This window comes from Notolepis coatsorum, assembly GCF_963971535.1.
Source record: "Notolepis coatsorum genome assembly, chromosome: 3".
NCBI lineage: Eukaryota > Metazoa > Chordata > Actinopteri > Aulopiformes > Paralepididae > Notolepis > Notolepis coatsorum.
The window spans coordinates 185,538,350-185,555,254 of NC_140167.1; the positions used below are offsets into that span (position 1 = coordinate 185,538,350).

The 16,905-nt window shown below is 48.5% G+C and overlaps 1 protein-coding gene across 1 annotated transcript in view; it reads left to right on the top strand.

The window, feature by feature from the left end:
* dachd (dachshund d) overlaps positions 1–16,905 on the top strand; it is a 129,559-nt gene that overhangs the window by 48,020 nt on the left and 64,634 nt on the right. The window contains exon 4 of the mRNA XM_084311471.1: positions 1,317–1,379. Coding sequence (XP_084167597.1) covers positions 1,317–1,379 — 63 coding nt within the window. The remainder of the gene's footprint in view (positions 1–1,316; positions 1,380–16,905) is intronic.

A 16,905-nucleotide genomic window follows, 5' to 3' on the forward strand; every position in this document is an offset into this window, starting at 1 on the left:
GAAGGAGAAAAGGGGGAAAAACGGAGCGGATCAATTATCGGCATTATAATTCAAGTCCTTGTTTGCAAACGTTGCAGCCTCATTGATTAAGCTGTTCGTGTTGCACTCACCGTTATTGACCTGTTAAAACCATATTTTCTCATCATCAGTGGTTTCGTGTTTGCGGTTCACACAGATAACAATGCTTTAAAAGGCCCCATTAATTATTCAGGGTGTATTCATTTTAAAGCTACTGTACAGCCGGTTTCCAAATCGTCCTGTTTGTCCCGGCGACGAAAACCATAGACGCCGGGAGAGTACATCGCTCATCCAGAAGGTACATCAAGACAAAACAATCTGGGTCAGTTAGCCTTAACTTTCCGAGATCAATGCGCAACCAGGCTCCCCTCCGCATGGGGTCCGCGCTCGGCCACGCTGGCACGCCGCGCCGAGTCAGTGTGCTAATTACGGCACTGTTTACAGCTCTGCTGGATAGCATTTGTACCATTATGGATCATATCAGCACACAGCGCCCCGATGAGTCAATGCGGCAGGCGCCGGACCTGTAACTAAGACATTAAGATGATAGCGTGTGCGCCCTGCGAAATTACAGGAAAAATAAAGTCATTAAGTAGTCATCAATTACGGGGCCAAAACAAATCAACCTTCAATAAATAAAAGTAATAGTCGCGCATGCATGCACACACCACACAGAGCCGTGTGTGCCTGCTCTTTGATAGGGATGTGTTTGGGTCACACACTCTGCGCCAGCTGTCAGGCCGGCTCCGCCGCTGTCATTTAATTAGTCTGTTTATGTCCTTTCTAATAATAAAGCTCTCTGGGTGGAAGGACACATCCAGCTAAGCGAGCGCTCCCTCCACTCCACCCTCCACCCAGTGCTGCTGCTGCAGCTCGACTCTAGCGCTGGTGGCCCCGGCGTCGCTAAATGTGGGCCATGATGGAGGATGGTGGCTACTTCCTGCTCCCCTAGACAGAACAATGGCCCTCAGGCTAAGATCTAGTATCACCCCCCTCCCCTCCCCAATACTAACCTTAACCATTAGGGGATAAAGCACACACTGACCTGATATGAGTGTCTAGGGGCAACTTCATCCATCTTCCTCCCCCAGCTCTCTCGTGGGCTCTCCCTCTTTGTCAGCCCGGACTCTGGAGAGGGAGAGCGACTAGATTGTAGCCATAGGCTGCATAATATCCAGTGTGCGAGCGTATCATTGCCGCTCTTTTCCCCCCTTTTTTTTCTTTAAAAATACGAGACAGATTCCTATCTGCGTGATTACAATGGAGTTTGTTTTGCTTCTTCTCATCCCTGATACCAGGTTGTTTTGGGCAGAGGGAAGCCACAGCAAGCTGTCTGAGGAGGCAGAGTTGGCGGAACGGCGGTAAGTGAGACAGTGACGCGCCCGGGCCCGGCCGGATGGAGACGGCGGAGAGAGAGAGAGAGAGAGAGAGAGAGAGAGAGAGAGAGAGAGAGAGAGAGAGAGAGAGAGAGAGAGAGAGAGACAAAGGCAGAGACAGACAGGCTTCCAGGCTGAGTAGTTGATGGGTCTCTGTCTCTCTCCTGGGCATTGGCTCACCATCTCTCTCTATTAGTCTTGCCAGGCTCCTGGGAGCCAGGTGACAGATAAGTGAGGGGAGACACACACATTTTTAATAGACATTTCAAAAGATAAACCTGATAATCATTCCTCTCTTTAATGAAGTCTAATGTCCTCGTTCTCATTCCGACGGCGGGCGCTGTTAAGCATCGGCGTGAAATTTGAATATGGGGTGGCGGGGAAGACGTCGACGTCTTTGCCGCAAAACACACACAGACGCAGATAACTGCAGAAATAGATTACAATAACAAGGGGAATTGATTAAACATTATTTCCGTAATGATCCGTATCAAGTTAGCGTGAGTTGTGGAATTACAGAGAGAGAGAGAGAATGAGAGAGAATGAACGAGAGAGAGAGAGAGAGAGAGAGAGAGAGAGAGAGAGAGAGAGAGAGAGAGAGAGAGAGAGAGAGAGAGAGAGAGAGAGAGAGAGAGAGAGAGAGAGAGAGAGAGAGAGAGAGAGAGAGAGAGAGAGAGAGAAAGAGAGAGAGAGATGGCATGCAAGACAAACATCATGTCATGCAAATATTTGTTTGACTGTCTCTTGCGGTTACCTCACAATAGCAGGGGGAGAGCTATAAAAAAACAACTGACCAGTCGACTTGTCAGCCCTCATCAACATTAGGCCTCATTCTTCATTAATTGGATAGATTAATTTGGAGTGCTTTGATGTGGGGGGTGATGCATGCGTTTGTCTGTCCCCTCCCCAGCATTCTCTGTCAGGTTGAATTTAGCCAGGGAAGGGACTGACCTTTGAAAGTGAAGAGATCAACACAATTTGAAAAGACAATGTCACTTGTGTAAATGTGATACGTGTAATAAATGACATTCAACCTTTCAGCTATGATGAGCTTTCACAGGTTCTGGTAATGTGAAATATGCAGGGGGCCTGTAATTTGCGGGCAAACGCCGGGGCGCTTTTTTTATTTTCCGCGTTCGCAGCAGATCTGCGGCGTCGGCGTCGTAGCCACGTTAGCGTCGTCATGTGTTTTTCACTTCGCCGTGATTACGTCTTAAGAGGACACATTAGCATGGCGCAATGATATCGTCTTGTGTGTAATAACTGTAATGGCAACACCGTGGCGGTGATGACAACAACCAAATTACATTCTCCTCCACCGTGATTACACAGTCTGGCTACAATACGTGGCAATCAGGGTGAGAATTTAAGGCTTTTTTTTTTATTTTCTTTTGATAGAAATAGTCTGTGTTGTTGTTGTTGTTTTTTCCCACAGACCCTTTTTGTCGGGTTCCGCCGGGTTCTGAAAGGTGTTCCCACTCAATTGCGATACGGGAACCCCGGTTCCAAATAGAGCGATCACTGCACACTGAGCCGCAGACATCTTCACCATCATCACATCATCCGCGCCTCCTCCTCCTCCTCCTGGGAGCCCAGATAAAGAGAGAGCAAGTTCAAACAATGTTAAAGAATTTCCACAATCTCAGCGTGTCCTTCACACCGCGCGAGAGACGGAGGGGAAGGAATGTCTTTTCCGTTTGTGTGTTTAGAATTCCTTAAAAAAAAGAAAAGAAAACGTGAAAATAAAAAAACAACAAATGAAAAACTAAACGAGTCCATGTCAACAAGGATGACTAAGCCAGTAAACGCATATGTTTTTTTTTGCTTTTTTCTTGGAGGCTCATTTTATCTCGGCACATATGAACATATCGATATACCATAAAAGGCATTGATTAAATGATGTACAATTCACGAGCCACAGTAAACGACATCATGCGCTCGCTAGTGAAATCATTAGCATTTACAGCTGTATTGCTCCAGACTGTATCGCTAGATTTCCTCCCTGTGATGTGATTGTAACGGAGGAAGGGGGTAAGACAGGAGGCAGTGATGCTAATTTTGTAATTAAAACGGATGATCTGGTGACCACATGCAAGCCGATCCCCCCCCTGCGGGCGATACGGACGGCGGGAGTGGGCCGTGATTGATAACGCTCGTCAATATATTTAATTTCTGGGGCCTGAGTCATATGACAACTGGTTGTCATTGACTGAAAGCAATCTTTTTAAAAGGGGGGCCTTTGCTAAGTATCAGATGAAATGATTCCTCTGTCTGCTTGGGTGTCACTGCCTGTAGGAGCTTTATTGATTGGGCTTGAATATATTGCACCCGCAGTAGTAACAGCTGCTAGTAATGTCTCTCCTCTCCTGCTCTCCTCTCCTCTCCTGCCCACAGCACTTTCTGTGCCGCAGTTTATTGTTAGTGATCCGTTGTGCGTATATTTGTGCGGCGTGTGGTGTGTGTTTGCGTTTGAGTGTATGTATGTGTTCAAGTGCGTGTGCGTGTGCACACATGTGTATCTGTCTGCATGTGTGTCTGTGTGTGTGTGTTCATGTGCACACATGTGTATCTGTCTATATGTGTGTGTGTGTGTGTGTGTGTGTGTGTGTGTGTTCATGTGCACACATGTGTATCTATCTATACAGTATGTGTGTGTGTGTGTGTGTGTGTGTGTGTGTGTGTGTGTGTGTGTGTGTGTGTGTGTGTGTGTGTGTGTGTGTGTGTGTGTGTGTGTGTGTGTTCATGTGTATCTGTCTGCATGTGTGTGTGTGTGTGTATGTGTGTGTGTGTGTGTGTGTGTGTGTGTGTGTGTGTGTGTGTGTGTGTGTGTGTGTGTGTTATATTGAGAGTGATCTGCGACAAATGTAAAGTGAGGCCGGTTCCGACCCAGATTAGCGGAGTGAGCAGGGTGTGTTAATGTGTCCTGAAGGCTTGGCTGTCCTGGCCGTCCCCAGCCATGTGGATGATTGGGTTAACTAAACCCAGTGTTGTAGCCGTGTGCTATACGCTCTGCGTTATCAAGCGTGCGGATGTTGGCATTGGTTGGTAAAGGTCATTTACTGTAATGAGATTTGCCACATGCAAGCATATGGCTTGATTATTGCCCCGTTCGTTAACATTTCCGGAGGAGCGACAAATACGGCGGCTGAGATGGGCGGGGTGAGGCGGTGGGCTGGAGGGAGGTTCGAGGCGGTAGGATGTAGGGAGGGGCGAGGCGGTGGGCTGGAGGGAAAGGCGAGGTGGTGGGCTGGAGGGACGGTGGAGGTGGTAGGATGTAGGGAGGGTCGAGGTGGTAGGATGTAGGGAGGGTCGAGGTGGTAGGATGTAGGGAGGGGCGAGGCGGTGAGCTGGAGGGAGGGGCGAGGTGGTAGGATGTAGGGAGGGGCGATGCGGTGAGCTGGAGGGAGGGGTGAGGCGGTGGGCTGGAGGGACGGTGGAGGTGGTAGGATGTAGGGAGGGGCGATGCGGTGAGCTGGAGGGAGGGGTGAGGCGGTGGGCTGGAGGGACGGTGGAGGTGGTAGGATGTAGGGACGGTGGAGGTGGTAGGATGTAGGGAGGGTCGAGGTGGTAGGATGTAGGGAGGGTCGAGGTGGTAGGATGTAGGGAGGGTCGAGGTGGTAGGATGTAGAAAGGGGCGATGCGGTGAGCTGGAGGGAGGGGCGAGGTGGTGGGCTGGAGGGACGGTGGAGGTGGTAGGATGTAGGGAGGGTCGAGGTGGTAGGATGTAGGGAGGGGCGATGCGGTGAGCTGGAGGGAGGGGTGAGGCGGTAGGATGTAGGGACGGTGGAGGTGGTAGGATGTAGGGAGGGTCGAGGTGGTGAGCTGGAGGGAGGGGCATGGCGGTGGGCTGGAGGGAGGGTCGAGGCGGTGAGCTGGAGGGAGGGTCGAGGCGGTGAGCTGGAGGGACGGTCGAGGTGGTAGGCTGGAGGGAGGGGCATGGCGGTGAGCTGGAGGGAGGGGCGAGGTGGTGAGCTGGAGGGAGGGGTGAGGCGGTAGGCTGGAGGGAGGGGCATGGCGGTGAGCTGGAGGGAGGGGCGAGGTGGTGAGCTGGAGGGAGGGGTGAGGCGGTAGGCTGGAGGGAGGGGCATGGCGGTGAGCTGGAGGGAGGGGCGAGGCGGTGGGCTGGAGGGAGGGTCGAGGCGGTGGGCTGGAGGGAGGGTCGAGGCGGTGGGCTGGAGGGAGGGTCGAGGCGGTGGGCTGGAGGGAGGGGCATGGCGGTGGGCTGGAGGGAGGGGCGAGGCGGTGGGCTGGAGGGAGGGTCGAGGCGGTGGGCTGGAGGGAGGGTCGAGGCGGTGGGCTGGAGGGAGTGGCATGGCGGTGGGCTGGAGGGTTTGGGGTGAGACGGTGGGCGGTAGGGTGGGGTGAGACAGCGGACCGGAAGGTGGGGTGAGACAGCGGACCGGAAGGTGGGGTGAGACAGCGGGCGGGGGGTGGGGTGAGACAGTGGGAGGGAGGGGGTGATAGATAGATACTTTATTCATCCCAGTGGGAGAATTGATTTGCGGCGAAATCACAAGGCGTTCCATCAGAGCGTCACAAAAGTCACCGCTAGACAAACTCACATGTACAGTACACACGCCTCACACACTTGCAACATATTAAGAGATGAAAGAAAGGAGAGAACAATAGTTAGGACCAGCTGGACGTCATCTGTGCCCCAGGAAGGAATGGTCAATCTGCATGAGCTGCTAGTGCATTACCTGTTTTTTTTATTTTTTATCTTTTTCCCCCTCCTTTTTCCGATTTTTTTCCCATCCCACTGTTAGTCGTTATGCCAATTCCCAACCCCCTTCCTGGTTGTTGCGCACCCCCCCCTACTGTTGGTCCGGGAGGCCGGAGACTGTCACATGCTTTCCTCCGACACATGTGCAGCCAGCCGGCAGCCAGCCTGGCAGCGCAGATTCTCACCGGGAGAGTGTAACGTGTGGAAGGCCGCACTACCTTTCTCCAGATCCTACCCTCGCTGTGCAGGCGCCCCGACCGAACTGTAGGGGTCGCTGTCCACAACGCCCAGGACCCACCCACGGCTCCCCTCCCCCTAACTCAGCCAAACCAGTTAGTATAGCGATCAGCCCGAGCCAAGGCAATGCTGACTCTCCGGGAGTCGAGACCGCAGCCTCTTGCATTGGTGACGAGCACAATCTCCGCTACGCCACCTGACCGCCCCCTGCATTACCTGTTTAAAGACGTAAAGGCCTGTGGAACAAATAAAAACGTGGATCTACTTTCAGCGAATAGAGGAGGGCAATATCATCCGCAGATGGCAGCGAATAGAATGAGGAGGCGAGGGGGTGGTCTGGTCACCCACACTGTTGTTTGCCTCGTTCATCGTCCTGTCTCCCGAGATGCCTTCCATGGAAACGTAATCCCTCGCCGTTTACTGGCCGCTCTTACAGTTCTTCCTGTCAGTGTTTCCCCACTGTGGTGTTGTGCCAAACCGGCAGAGGATGCAGACGGTTAAGACACTTTCAAAAGCACATTAAGAGATGGCAATTTCATTTAAAAAGAACAGACTTTGTTGTGTCTCTTAGGCTACATTCAGACTGCAGACGAATGTGACTGCAGATCGGATTCTTTTCACAGTGAACACTGAACAGTGTGAACAACACAAATCACATTGAATCTGATTCTGTTCGATTCTGATTTGGGCCACTTTCACCATGTGGTTCTAAATCAGATACAGGACTGATCTTTTGCTATGCGACCTCAGTCTGAACAGTCATATGACTTTCATGCACTTTCACGTCACTCTCTAGGTTGACATTCATCACAATTTCTTACGTCCATCTTCTTTATTGTTCATTTGTGCACGCGGGTCGGTTCAGGAGCGTGACCGGTTCACACTGGAATCGGACATTGGCCACATTTAAAAAGAATAACGTGAACAGCCAAACTAAAAGAAATCAGATCTGAGTAATAAATCAGAATTGAGCACTAAGGCCTGCAGTGTGAACGTAGCCTTCGTGCTCATGAGGTCAGTCCACAGGTCCCATTTAAGCCCTCGCTCGAGCACAATGCCAAGGTACTTGCGATCCGTTACTCTGATGGCTGCCTCTCTGATCGCTCCGACGAGACTGTGCTTTATTTTGTTAATTTTTATAGTATTAGGAGTTTTATTTGCACCAACTGTGGGTGCATTATATGTGTATGACCGTCAGTCAATCATTGACATTGGATTAAGAAAAACTTACCGATTGGATTACTCCCTGAATCAGCTTTCCGAACCGCAGCAATGGCCTTTGGAGATTCTCAAAACAATGGGACCAGATCCTGATCCCAGGAACAAAGGAATCACCAGGCGGCGAGGGAAGAGAGCTGGGATCCGTAACAGGCTGAGATCCAGACGACACCGTACACCACTTCCCAGTATATTGCTAGCCAATGTACAATCAATAGACAATAAACTGGATGACATCCGAGCAAGGATTCAATATCAAAGAGACGTTAGGGACTGCAACGTTCTCTGCTTCACCGAAACGTGGCTCACGCCGGAGGTTCCAGATCACGCGATTCAACCAGCGGATCATTTCTTTATCCATAGGAAGGATCGGACACAATCAGAGTCCGGTAAACAACGTGGTGGAGGTATTGCCTTCATGTTTAACAAAAATTGGAGTGATCCAACGAATGTGAAGGAACTATCCAATCACTGCTCCCCAGAACTGGAATATATAACCATCAAGTGTCGTCCTTTCTTCCTCCCGAGGGAGTTAACGGCGATCATCCTGGTCGGAGTGTATATTCCACCGCAAGCCAACAACAACGCCGCGCTCTCCAGACTCCACGACGAGGTAAACAATATACAAGCGACGAACGTTAACGCCGCCATTTTGGTACTGGGAGATTTCAATAGCGCCAATCTGAGAAAGGTATTGCCTGATTTCTACCAGCATGTGACTTGCAACACCAGAGGCGGTAACATCCTAGATCACTGTTACACGCAATTTAAAGGTGGCTACAAGGCTCATTCTGATAGTGGCTTTGGCAAGTCAGATCACGCATCCATTTTCCTTACACCAAAGTACAGACAAAGAATTAAAAGTACTCCCGTAGTCTCGCGAGAGGTGCAGAAATGGGATGTGACGTCAGAGGATACACTAGTGTCAGTGTTTCACAACACAGACTGGATTGTATTCCGCGACACAGATAACATTAATGCCTACACGGAGACAGTGCTGGACTATGTCTGTACTAGGGTGAAAGAAACAATCCCCACTACCAAAATGAAAGTTTACCCAAATCAAAAACCCTGGGTAGACAAATCCGTCCGTGAAGCTCTGAGAGAGCGCACCAAAGCATACAATGACGGCCTAGTGGCAGGCAACATGAACGACCACAAGGTGGCGCAACACAACGTAAGGAGGACAGTGACAGAGGCCAAACGACGCTACAGGGATAAAATTGAACTCCAGTTTGAACAAGCTGACTCTAGAGCTATGTGGCAGGGGCTCAAAACGATGACAGACTACAAAGGCGCCTCCCTCAAACTGAACAGTGACATCTCCTTAGCAAACGACCTCAATACCTTCTATGCGAGGTTTGATGCTGGTAATAACAACACCAGCTCACAAGCCTCGGCAATGGGGGGGGGGGGGTCGGCTGCTGATGGAGGCGCAGTGTTCAGGGTAACAGAGCATGAGGTGAGGCGGACCTTTAAAAAAGTGAATATCAGGAAGGCAGCAGGTCCGGACGGCATCCCCGGCCGCGTCCTAAAAGTCTGTGCCGACCAACTGGCCCCAGTATTCACTGACATATTTAACCTGTCCTTAGAACAGGCTGTCATCCCCACCTGCCTGAAGAAGTCCACTATTATCCCTGTACCCAAAAAATCCAAGCCTGCTTGCCTCAACGACTACCGCCCTGTAGCTCTCACCTCCATAGCCATGAAGTGCTTTGAGAAGCTAGTAAAGGGCTACATCTGCTCCTCCCTCCCCATCAACATGGACCCCCTGCAATTTGCATACCGCCCCAACAGGTCCACGGAGGACGCCATATCCCATGTGCTGCACACAGCAGCATCACACCTGGACAAGAGGCAGGGGAACTATGTGAGAATGCTATTCATCGACTACAGCTCGGCATTCAATACCATAGTCCCCTCCATACTCATAGCCAAGCTCAGGGACCTGGGCTTGGGCTATGACCTCTGCCAGTGGGTCTTGGACTTCCTGACTGGCAGACCCCAGGTGGTGAGAGCAGGCAACTGCACCTCCTCATCCATCACCCTCAACATAGGGGCCCCCCAGGGCTGTGTTCTGAGTCCCCTCCTCTACTCCCTGTACACACACGACTGTGTGGCTCAGCGGAGTAGCAATACAATCGTCAAATTTGCTGACGACACAGTGGTGGTGGGCCTGATCTCTGCCAACGACGAGAGGGCCTACCTGGAAGAGGTCAAGGTCCTGGCGGGATGGTGCCAGGAAAACAGCCTCTCCCTGAACGTCAGCAAAACAAAGGAGATGATTGTGGACTTCAGGAGGTCGGGGGTCAAGGACTACAGCCCCCTCAGCATCGACGGGGCACCGGTTGAGAGAGTCAACAGCTTCAAGTACCTCGGAGCCCAAATATCCGAGGACTTGAAATGGACCATACACATTAACAGTGTGGTGAAGAAGGCACGACAACGCCTCTACTTCCTCAGGCGCCTAAGGAAGTTCCAAGTCAGCCAGAAGATCCTTAAGAACTTCTACTCATGTACAATAGAGAGCATCTTGACCGGCAACATCACCTCCTGGTTTGGGAATAGCACTGCAAAAGACCAAAGCAGACTACAAAGAGTGACACGTTCAGCCGAACGCACAATCGGAGGGGGGCTCCCCACCCTCCAGAACATTTACTACAAGCGTTGCAAGGGGAAGGCTAAGAGAATTATTAAGGACTCGACCCACCCGAACAACTGCCTCTTTGAACTGCTGCCGTCAGGCAAGCGATACAGGAGTCTCAAGGCGAGCACAGAAAGACTCAGAAGTAGCTTCTATCCCCAGGCCATCAGGCTGCTAAACGAACAATGAATGAACACTACACAACAACAACCACCAAACACACATAGCACACACATCCACACGCACACACTCACTTTAAACAAACACACTGTAGCACCCACTACACACACTTTATAGCACACACCCACTTTAAACAAACACACTGTAGCACCCACTCCCCACACTTTATATTTATGGATGAAGGATTGCACTACAACTCGTACACCTTACTGTAAATTGTACCTAAAATTGTACCTCATCCCATTTCTGCTTTGCACTAGATAGTACTGTACATTAGTACACTGCATAGTTGTGTATTGTATATTATATGGTAACTCAGAACATTGTACATATGTCTATACCGAACAACTGTGACCTCATTTTCTTCTTCTAAATTCATGCTATATTATGTTATTATGTTAATTGATACTATCTTGTCTAGCACAGTCTCTGGAGCGTAACAGTAAGAAGCATTTTGTATGAAAGTATTCTGTACTTCTGTATGACAACTATTAAAGAACTTGAACTTGTATTGGCTCCCCATTGATAAAAGTAGGCTGAGAGGCTTGCGGCTTTCTAAAACCAGTGGACCTTTGTTTCTGAAGTGTTCAGGAGAAGATTTGACTGACTCACACCAGATTAGGAAGTAGTGAAGAACTGTCCCAAGCCCCCCCCCCCCCCCCCCCCATCAGATAGGAGGCTCACCAAGACAGTTTAATTTGCATATTTAATAAAGTGCCTATTAGGGAAGTAGCTAGTGCAAAGAGTTGGTGTATAAAATAAACAATAAGGCTGATAAAACACATCCCTGTGGTGGTGGTGGTGGTGGAGGGTTAGGTATAATCTGCCCAAAGACAAGATGAAACATTTCCACCACATTATCTGTCAGCGAGATGATTGATCTTTCAATCTTCGTAAAGGAACGCGTACCATTAGGGCCCAAGATTGAAATGATCCAATAAAGTTGTCTGCCTGGGATTTTATATACTTATAGGACAAACACCTCTGTCTGTCTCCGTGGTAATTCCTGCCACATGTTACACTCCAGTGCTTTGGGGGGGGGGGGGGGGGGGGGCGGAGGAAAGCAATTATGTTACCTCATCAAACCAGGAAGAGATGTCTCCTTATCGTGACTATCTCTCCGCAAACATTGCGTTAGGGAGATCTCGGGGAGTGATCTGTGCCCATACCTCAGCCCACATTCGGAAAGTATGTGTCTTACGTATCTCCCCATCGCCCCGGTAAACACGCAAGCGAGCGCCTTTTGCGCTTTGTTTATTGATGTGAATTAGCTCCTAATGTATCCAATGGCGGCGGCTTTGGGAATGTTGCGCATATTGTTTGCACGTGTGTTCTCTCCCGCGCTGCTGCCGGGGCGCTCCATGTGTGCCCCGTACCTACGCACAATTATCCCCCGTCGCTGTCTCAGTGTGCATCCACATGCTCCATGTTTACGTCTCCTTGTTAGCGCGCGGCGTATCCCCTGTATGTTCTTTATGTTGCTCGTTTGGACGCTTGCCTGCGCGCGTGTGTGTACGTGCGTGTGTATACGTGTGTGTGTGTACCTGCGTGTATGGCAGGTATTTAACAAAGGCAAGATGTTTGCTTTATTATCAACATTAACTGTGTAAACAAAAAAAAAGGGCTTCAAAGTTTTACTCAGTGACACTGAGGGTCTGTGTGGGTGGCTACATCAAAGCCCACTACCTTCCTTGCTCTCCCCCCTTTAATGAGAAACAGCACTCACCAGCCTTGACTGTGCCCGCCATCTGTGTGTGTGCGTGTGTGTGTGTGTGTGTGTGTTTGTACGTACGTACGTACGGTACGCATAAATGTGTATGTGAATGTGTTTGTGTGCGTGCACACGCGTGCACGCGTGTGTGTGTGTGTAGTGGCACCGCAAAACGCCAGACAAAAAGTGTATGGAGGCTGTGTGTTATGTTTGATGTAATAGCTATAATGCTCCTTCAATCTCACATGGTGATGCTGTTGGTTTTCCTGAGGAGATCGGCAGTTACAGTGAAGAGAAACGGCTGATTAGTGTGCAGTGGAGAGGCCTCTAAAAGTCCCAGCGCGTGACGGACACTTTTTCATAACCCATTCATTTCCTTTTGGGATTGGGGGTGTAAATCCTTGATACCACCACAACAAAGACTTGCTTGTACGACCGTGTGTGTGCGTGTGTGTGTCTGTGTGTGTCTGTGTCTGTGTGTGCGTGCACGCGCGCCGCCGTCTCACCTTTGTCTGAGAAATACATACACAACATGGGGGCCATTTTTACAAGCAAATTAGGAGGGAAAAACCCTGAGATTGTTTCACAGCGGAAGAGGACGGCACGCAGTATGTACAGTGAGTGAGCCGGTCCAGTTAGCCTCTTGACCGGGGAGGTGCACTTCGGTTTGACAGAGAGAGAGAGGGGGGGAAATATACACCGTCCACGCCCCGGGAAAAACCTAAAGGCTTAGCAGGCACCGGCAAATCAGACCCCTTTGTCTCGGCCAATTCGAATCAAAAGGATCACCGGGAATGTTTGTTTGACAACAGCGTTTACAGCGCATTGTTTCCTAAAGCTCAGAGCCTGGCAAACAAAGACAGATAGGCTTTAAACAAGTCATTTAATTAGCACCCCATCCCCAGCCGTTGCCCCTCGCCAGCCAATTATACGTTCCCGAGGCATGTGCTATAGGTCCTATTTTCCCGGATCCTCTCCGGCCCTGTCTCCTACAGTACATCTCTCCCCTTCCATTTAAAGGAAGGTAAATAGCCCCGGACAGACAGCTTCATTAGCCGGCGTCTGAAGAGCGCAGGGCCGATTGTCGCTTAAATAGTCCGCTTTTACTACGGTGCCCAGGCCGGCGACCTCCGATCAATTACGGCTGACATTATTGTTTGTCTCGAGCTTTTCTCTTTTTCTTTTTTTTTTCTTTCCTGGACAGAGGGGGAGCAGAAGGAAAAAAATTAGATCAGGCCTGAGCTTTGGCTGGAAATGTAATCTCCCCCCCCTCGCTCTCTCTCTCTCTTTGGTTATTTCGCTCCACAAACAATAAATCATTCACTTGAAGAGATAATAAAGTGCCAAGTAGGAGCTAGTTTAATTTTTGTCAGGGGAAATCTGTCCACAACAGAGTTAAGGAGAGAAGGGGGGCTGGTCGGGATGCTCCTTGCTACACATCGTCCTCCACGGCTCTGGCTTAGTTCCTTTCCTCCCGCGTACAGAAAGCCCTCTAGATGCGGCCGGGGAAAGCCGCTGTCCCATTTAAAGGAGCATCAACAATGCCACGGATTGCAGTGGGTTAAACAGCATCCTTATTTTGGCCCTCGAAATACAACGTAGTCTCCGTCCTCTGTGCCGATAATTCCAATTCACCTAGCTATAGTCTTCTTCTATGGTATCCAAAGCAACCGGGGCGGTATACGTGACGCCATTTTCCCTGTTTGTCCGTCGGACGCGGCTGCCTTTTTTAATCGCGCTGTTAACCGAGGGCTGTTTTAATTAATTAAATTCTGTCCTCCACGATTCCGATCTTTGCTTATCCATGCATGAACCCCCCCCCCCCCCCCTGCACCGTGCAACATAATAGCTGAGCTGTTTATATTGGTATTAAGTGATTTGTAGTTTTAATGATGGTAAATAGGAGTTCACCTTTGCAGGGTCCCCCCAGGCTTACTCCAGGTAAATTACTCTGAATGCATTGTTTATGCCCTTCATGAGGAAAGGGACCCCGTGGGAATTCAACTCTCATCAGATGAACTTCTGTATTGGGGGAGGGGTGCGGGGAACTGACAAATAATGTGTTTCTAAAGGTGTACACACTGTAAACATAATATCTAGATGATTAATGAGCAGGTCGGTCTAATACCTTTTGAGTGTGTTTTCGTCGTGTGTATCGGGGGTCCACGATTGTGTTTTGACAGATATTGCACGTGTGATATGACCAGCAATAGGCTATAGTGTTTTTTTTTTGTGTAGCGTTAACATGGCCTTTAAATAGCGCATGGAACGCTATTCTAGTAGCTGTGCAATGACATTGTGGATTGTGAGAATGGACACGTCTACCAGATGATTCACACTCACGCGACTTAACGTATTGATTGTTTTAAATACTAGAATGAATTTACACAATATCCATATTGCACCCTTTGTCATATAGATTTTGGACGCTTTCATACTGAGATATCAATATAACATCTATATATCCTTCAGCCCTAATGGATATAGGCTACATTTTATGTGACGACATATATTGAAACTGTCAATAATGTAAATATGCCAAAGATCTTTAACTGAACACATTTTGATATCCGTGTTATACGCATGTAATACAGCCGTTGATAATTGCTCGAGTCATTTGTTTGATTTGAAATGCTTCCTGAGTATCTGGGAAATGGAACTGAATCTCTTCCCATACAGGACTTGTGTCACTATAGAGGATAGCGTATTCAAGTGAAATGTAAGACACTTCCACCACGTCGTGGCAACACTCTGCGCCTTGAATACCGCCGGTCCCGCTACACACCGCCGTCTTTCAGCCTCAGATAAAGGGACTTGGCGGACCCTTGTTGGCCTGTGGCACATTCTCCTACAGCGGCCTGAATGGGCCTTTATCAGGGTGGCTTTGGGACAGAAGGACATGAAAGGGTGCTGGACAGACATGGTGCGTGCGACTACTAAAGCTCCCTAGTGAGCAGACGTGCACTATGGTCCCCACAGGGAAGCCTTTTTGGTGGTGTATATATATATATATATATATATATATATCATACAGCGGTGTTTCAGGTGGATATATATATATATATATCGGAGCAGCGTATATATATATCATAGATCAGCGTTGTTTCAGGTGGATATATATATCATAGAGCAGCGTTTTCAGATGTATATATATATATCATCTGTAGCTCGACATTTTCCTAAATGCAATCATGCCGTCAACGATCTGAAATATATGGGACTCGAGCTAGTCAACAGGCCCTCTAGAGGGGGTGACAGGCATAAGCTGCTATTGCAACGCGAATGTTATTATATCCATTTGTTCAATTGCATTGAACCAAGGGGAATGAATGAAGAGAACGTGTTAACCTGTTTCCTATAATAAGTGACTTTTACCATCATTATTATGATTACATTATTATTATTATTATTATTATTATTATTATTATTATTATTATTATTATTATTATTATTATTATTATTATTATTATTATTATTATTATTATTATTATTATTATTATTATTATTATTATTATTATTATTATATTATTATTATTATTATTATCATTGTTTTTACGAATGAGGAAATGTTTTCCTCCTGTTTTTCCTTCTGTTTTTGCTGCTTTTATATATATATATTCTTTTTTTATCCTCTCTTTCTCCGATTTTTCTCTGTTTTCTCCCCATCCCAATTTAGTCGTTGTGCCAATTCCCCCCCTCCCCTACCTGGTTGTTGTGCGCATGTTCTCCTACTGGTCGGTACAAGGGAACCCTGAAGTATCCGCACGCTTCCTCTGACACGTGCGGCGACAGCCAGTGGCTCTCTTCTCACCTGGCAGCGAGGGCTCTCATTGGTGAAGCGTAACGCGTGGGAGGTCACGCTGCCTTCATCAAGTCCTGCCTCCGCTGAGCAAGCGCCCAGACCTGACCTGTAGGCGTCGCTGTCCACAACGCCAGTTTCCCACCCACGGCTTCCCTCCCCCTAACCCAGCCAAACGAGTTAGTATAGCGATCAGCCCAAGCCAAGGCAATGCTGACTCCGGGAGTCGAGACCTTAGCCTCTTGCATTGGTGACGAGCGCAATCTCCGCTACGCCACCTGACCGCCCCTGCTGCTCTTATCTTAAGAGAATTTTGGTTTGCAAATATTGCAATGGGCTCATTTATTTAGCCCTATTAGCTAAGGTGAAGATGGTTTATTTTGTTTCTGGTCATTTTTGTAATTTTTTAATTGACTTCACATTATAATGTCCTTCCTAGGGTCAAAGTTGACCAGCAATCCCAGGCATACCTGTATTGATGTCACTTCCTGCCCACCTTGTACATAGCCACTATCTTTTCAAACTAATATTGCTAGCCATTAACACTGAAGAAGGAACACCTGTTCCGAAACATGTCTGTTGTATTCGGCTGCGATAAAAAATTGTCGAAACCTGACAGTGCTCGTCCGGCTTCCTGCTTTTTTCTACTTAAATCTTCGGGATTACAGCACCCAGTGTCAATTATTGAGAGCGCGGTCTAACTTGACTTATATATATATATCATAGAACAGCGTTTCAGGTGGATGTATATCTATATATATACTGTACAGTGTTTCAGGTTGATATATATAATAGAGCAGTGCTGTAGTGAAGCACAAGACACATCACTCACTACAGCACAACAAAAGGAGAAGGATTTGAATGACAAAAGCAAAGTCATGCCATTGTGTTTGTCTCCCGCATGTCTCATGTACACGGTATGTCGATTTTTCTGAAAATATGATTGTGTGTGCGTGCATGTTTGTGCGTGTACGTGTATGTGTGCCCTCTGTGTATGTG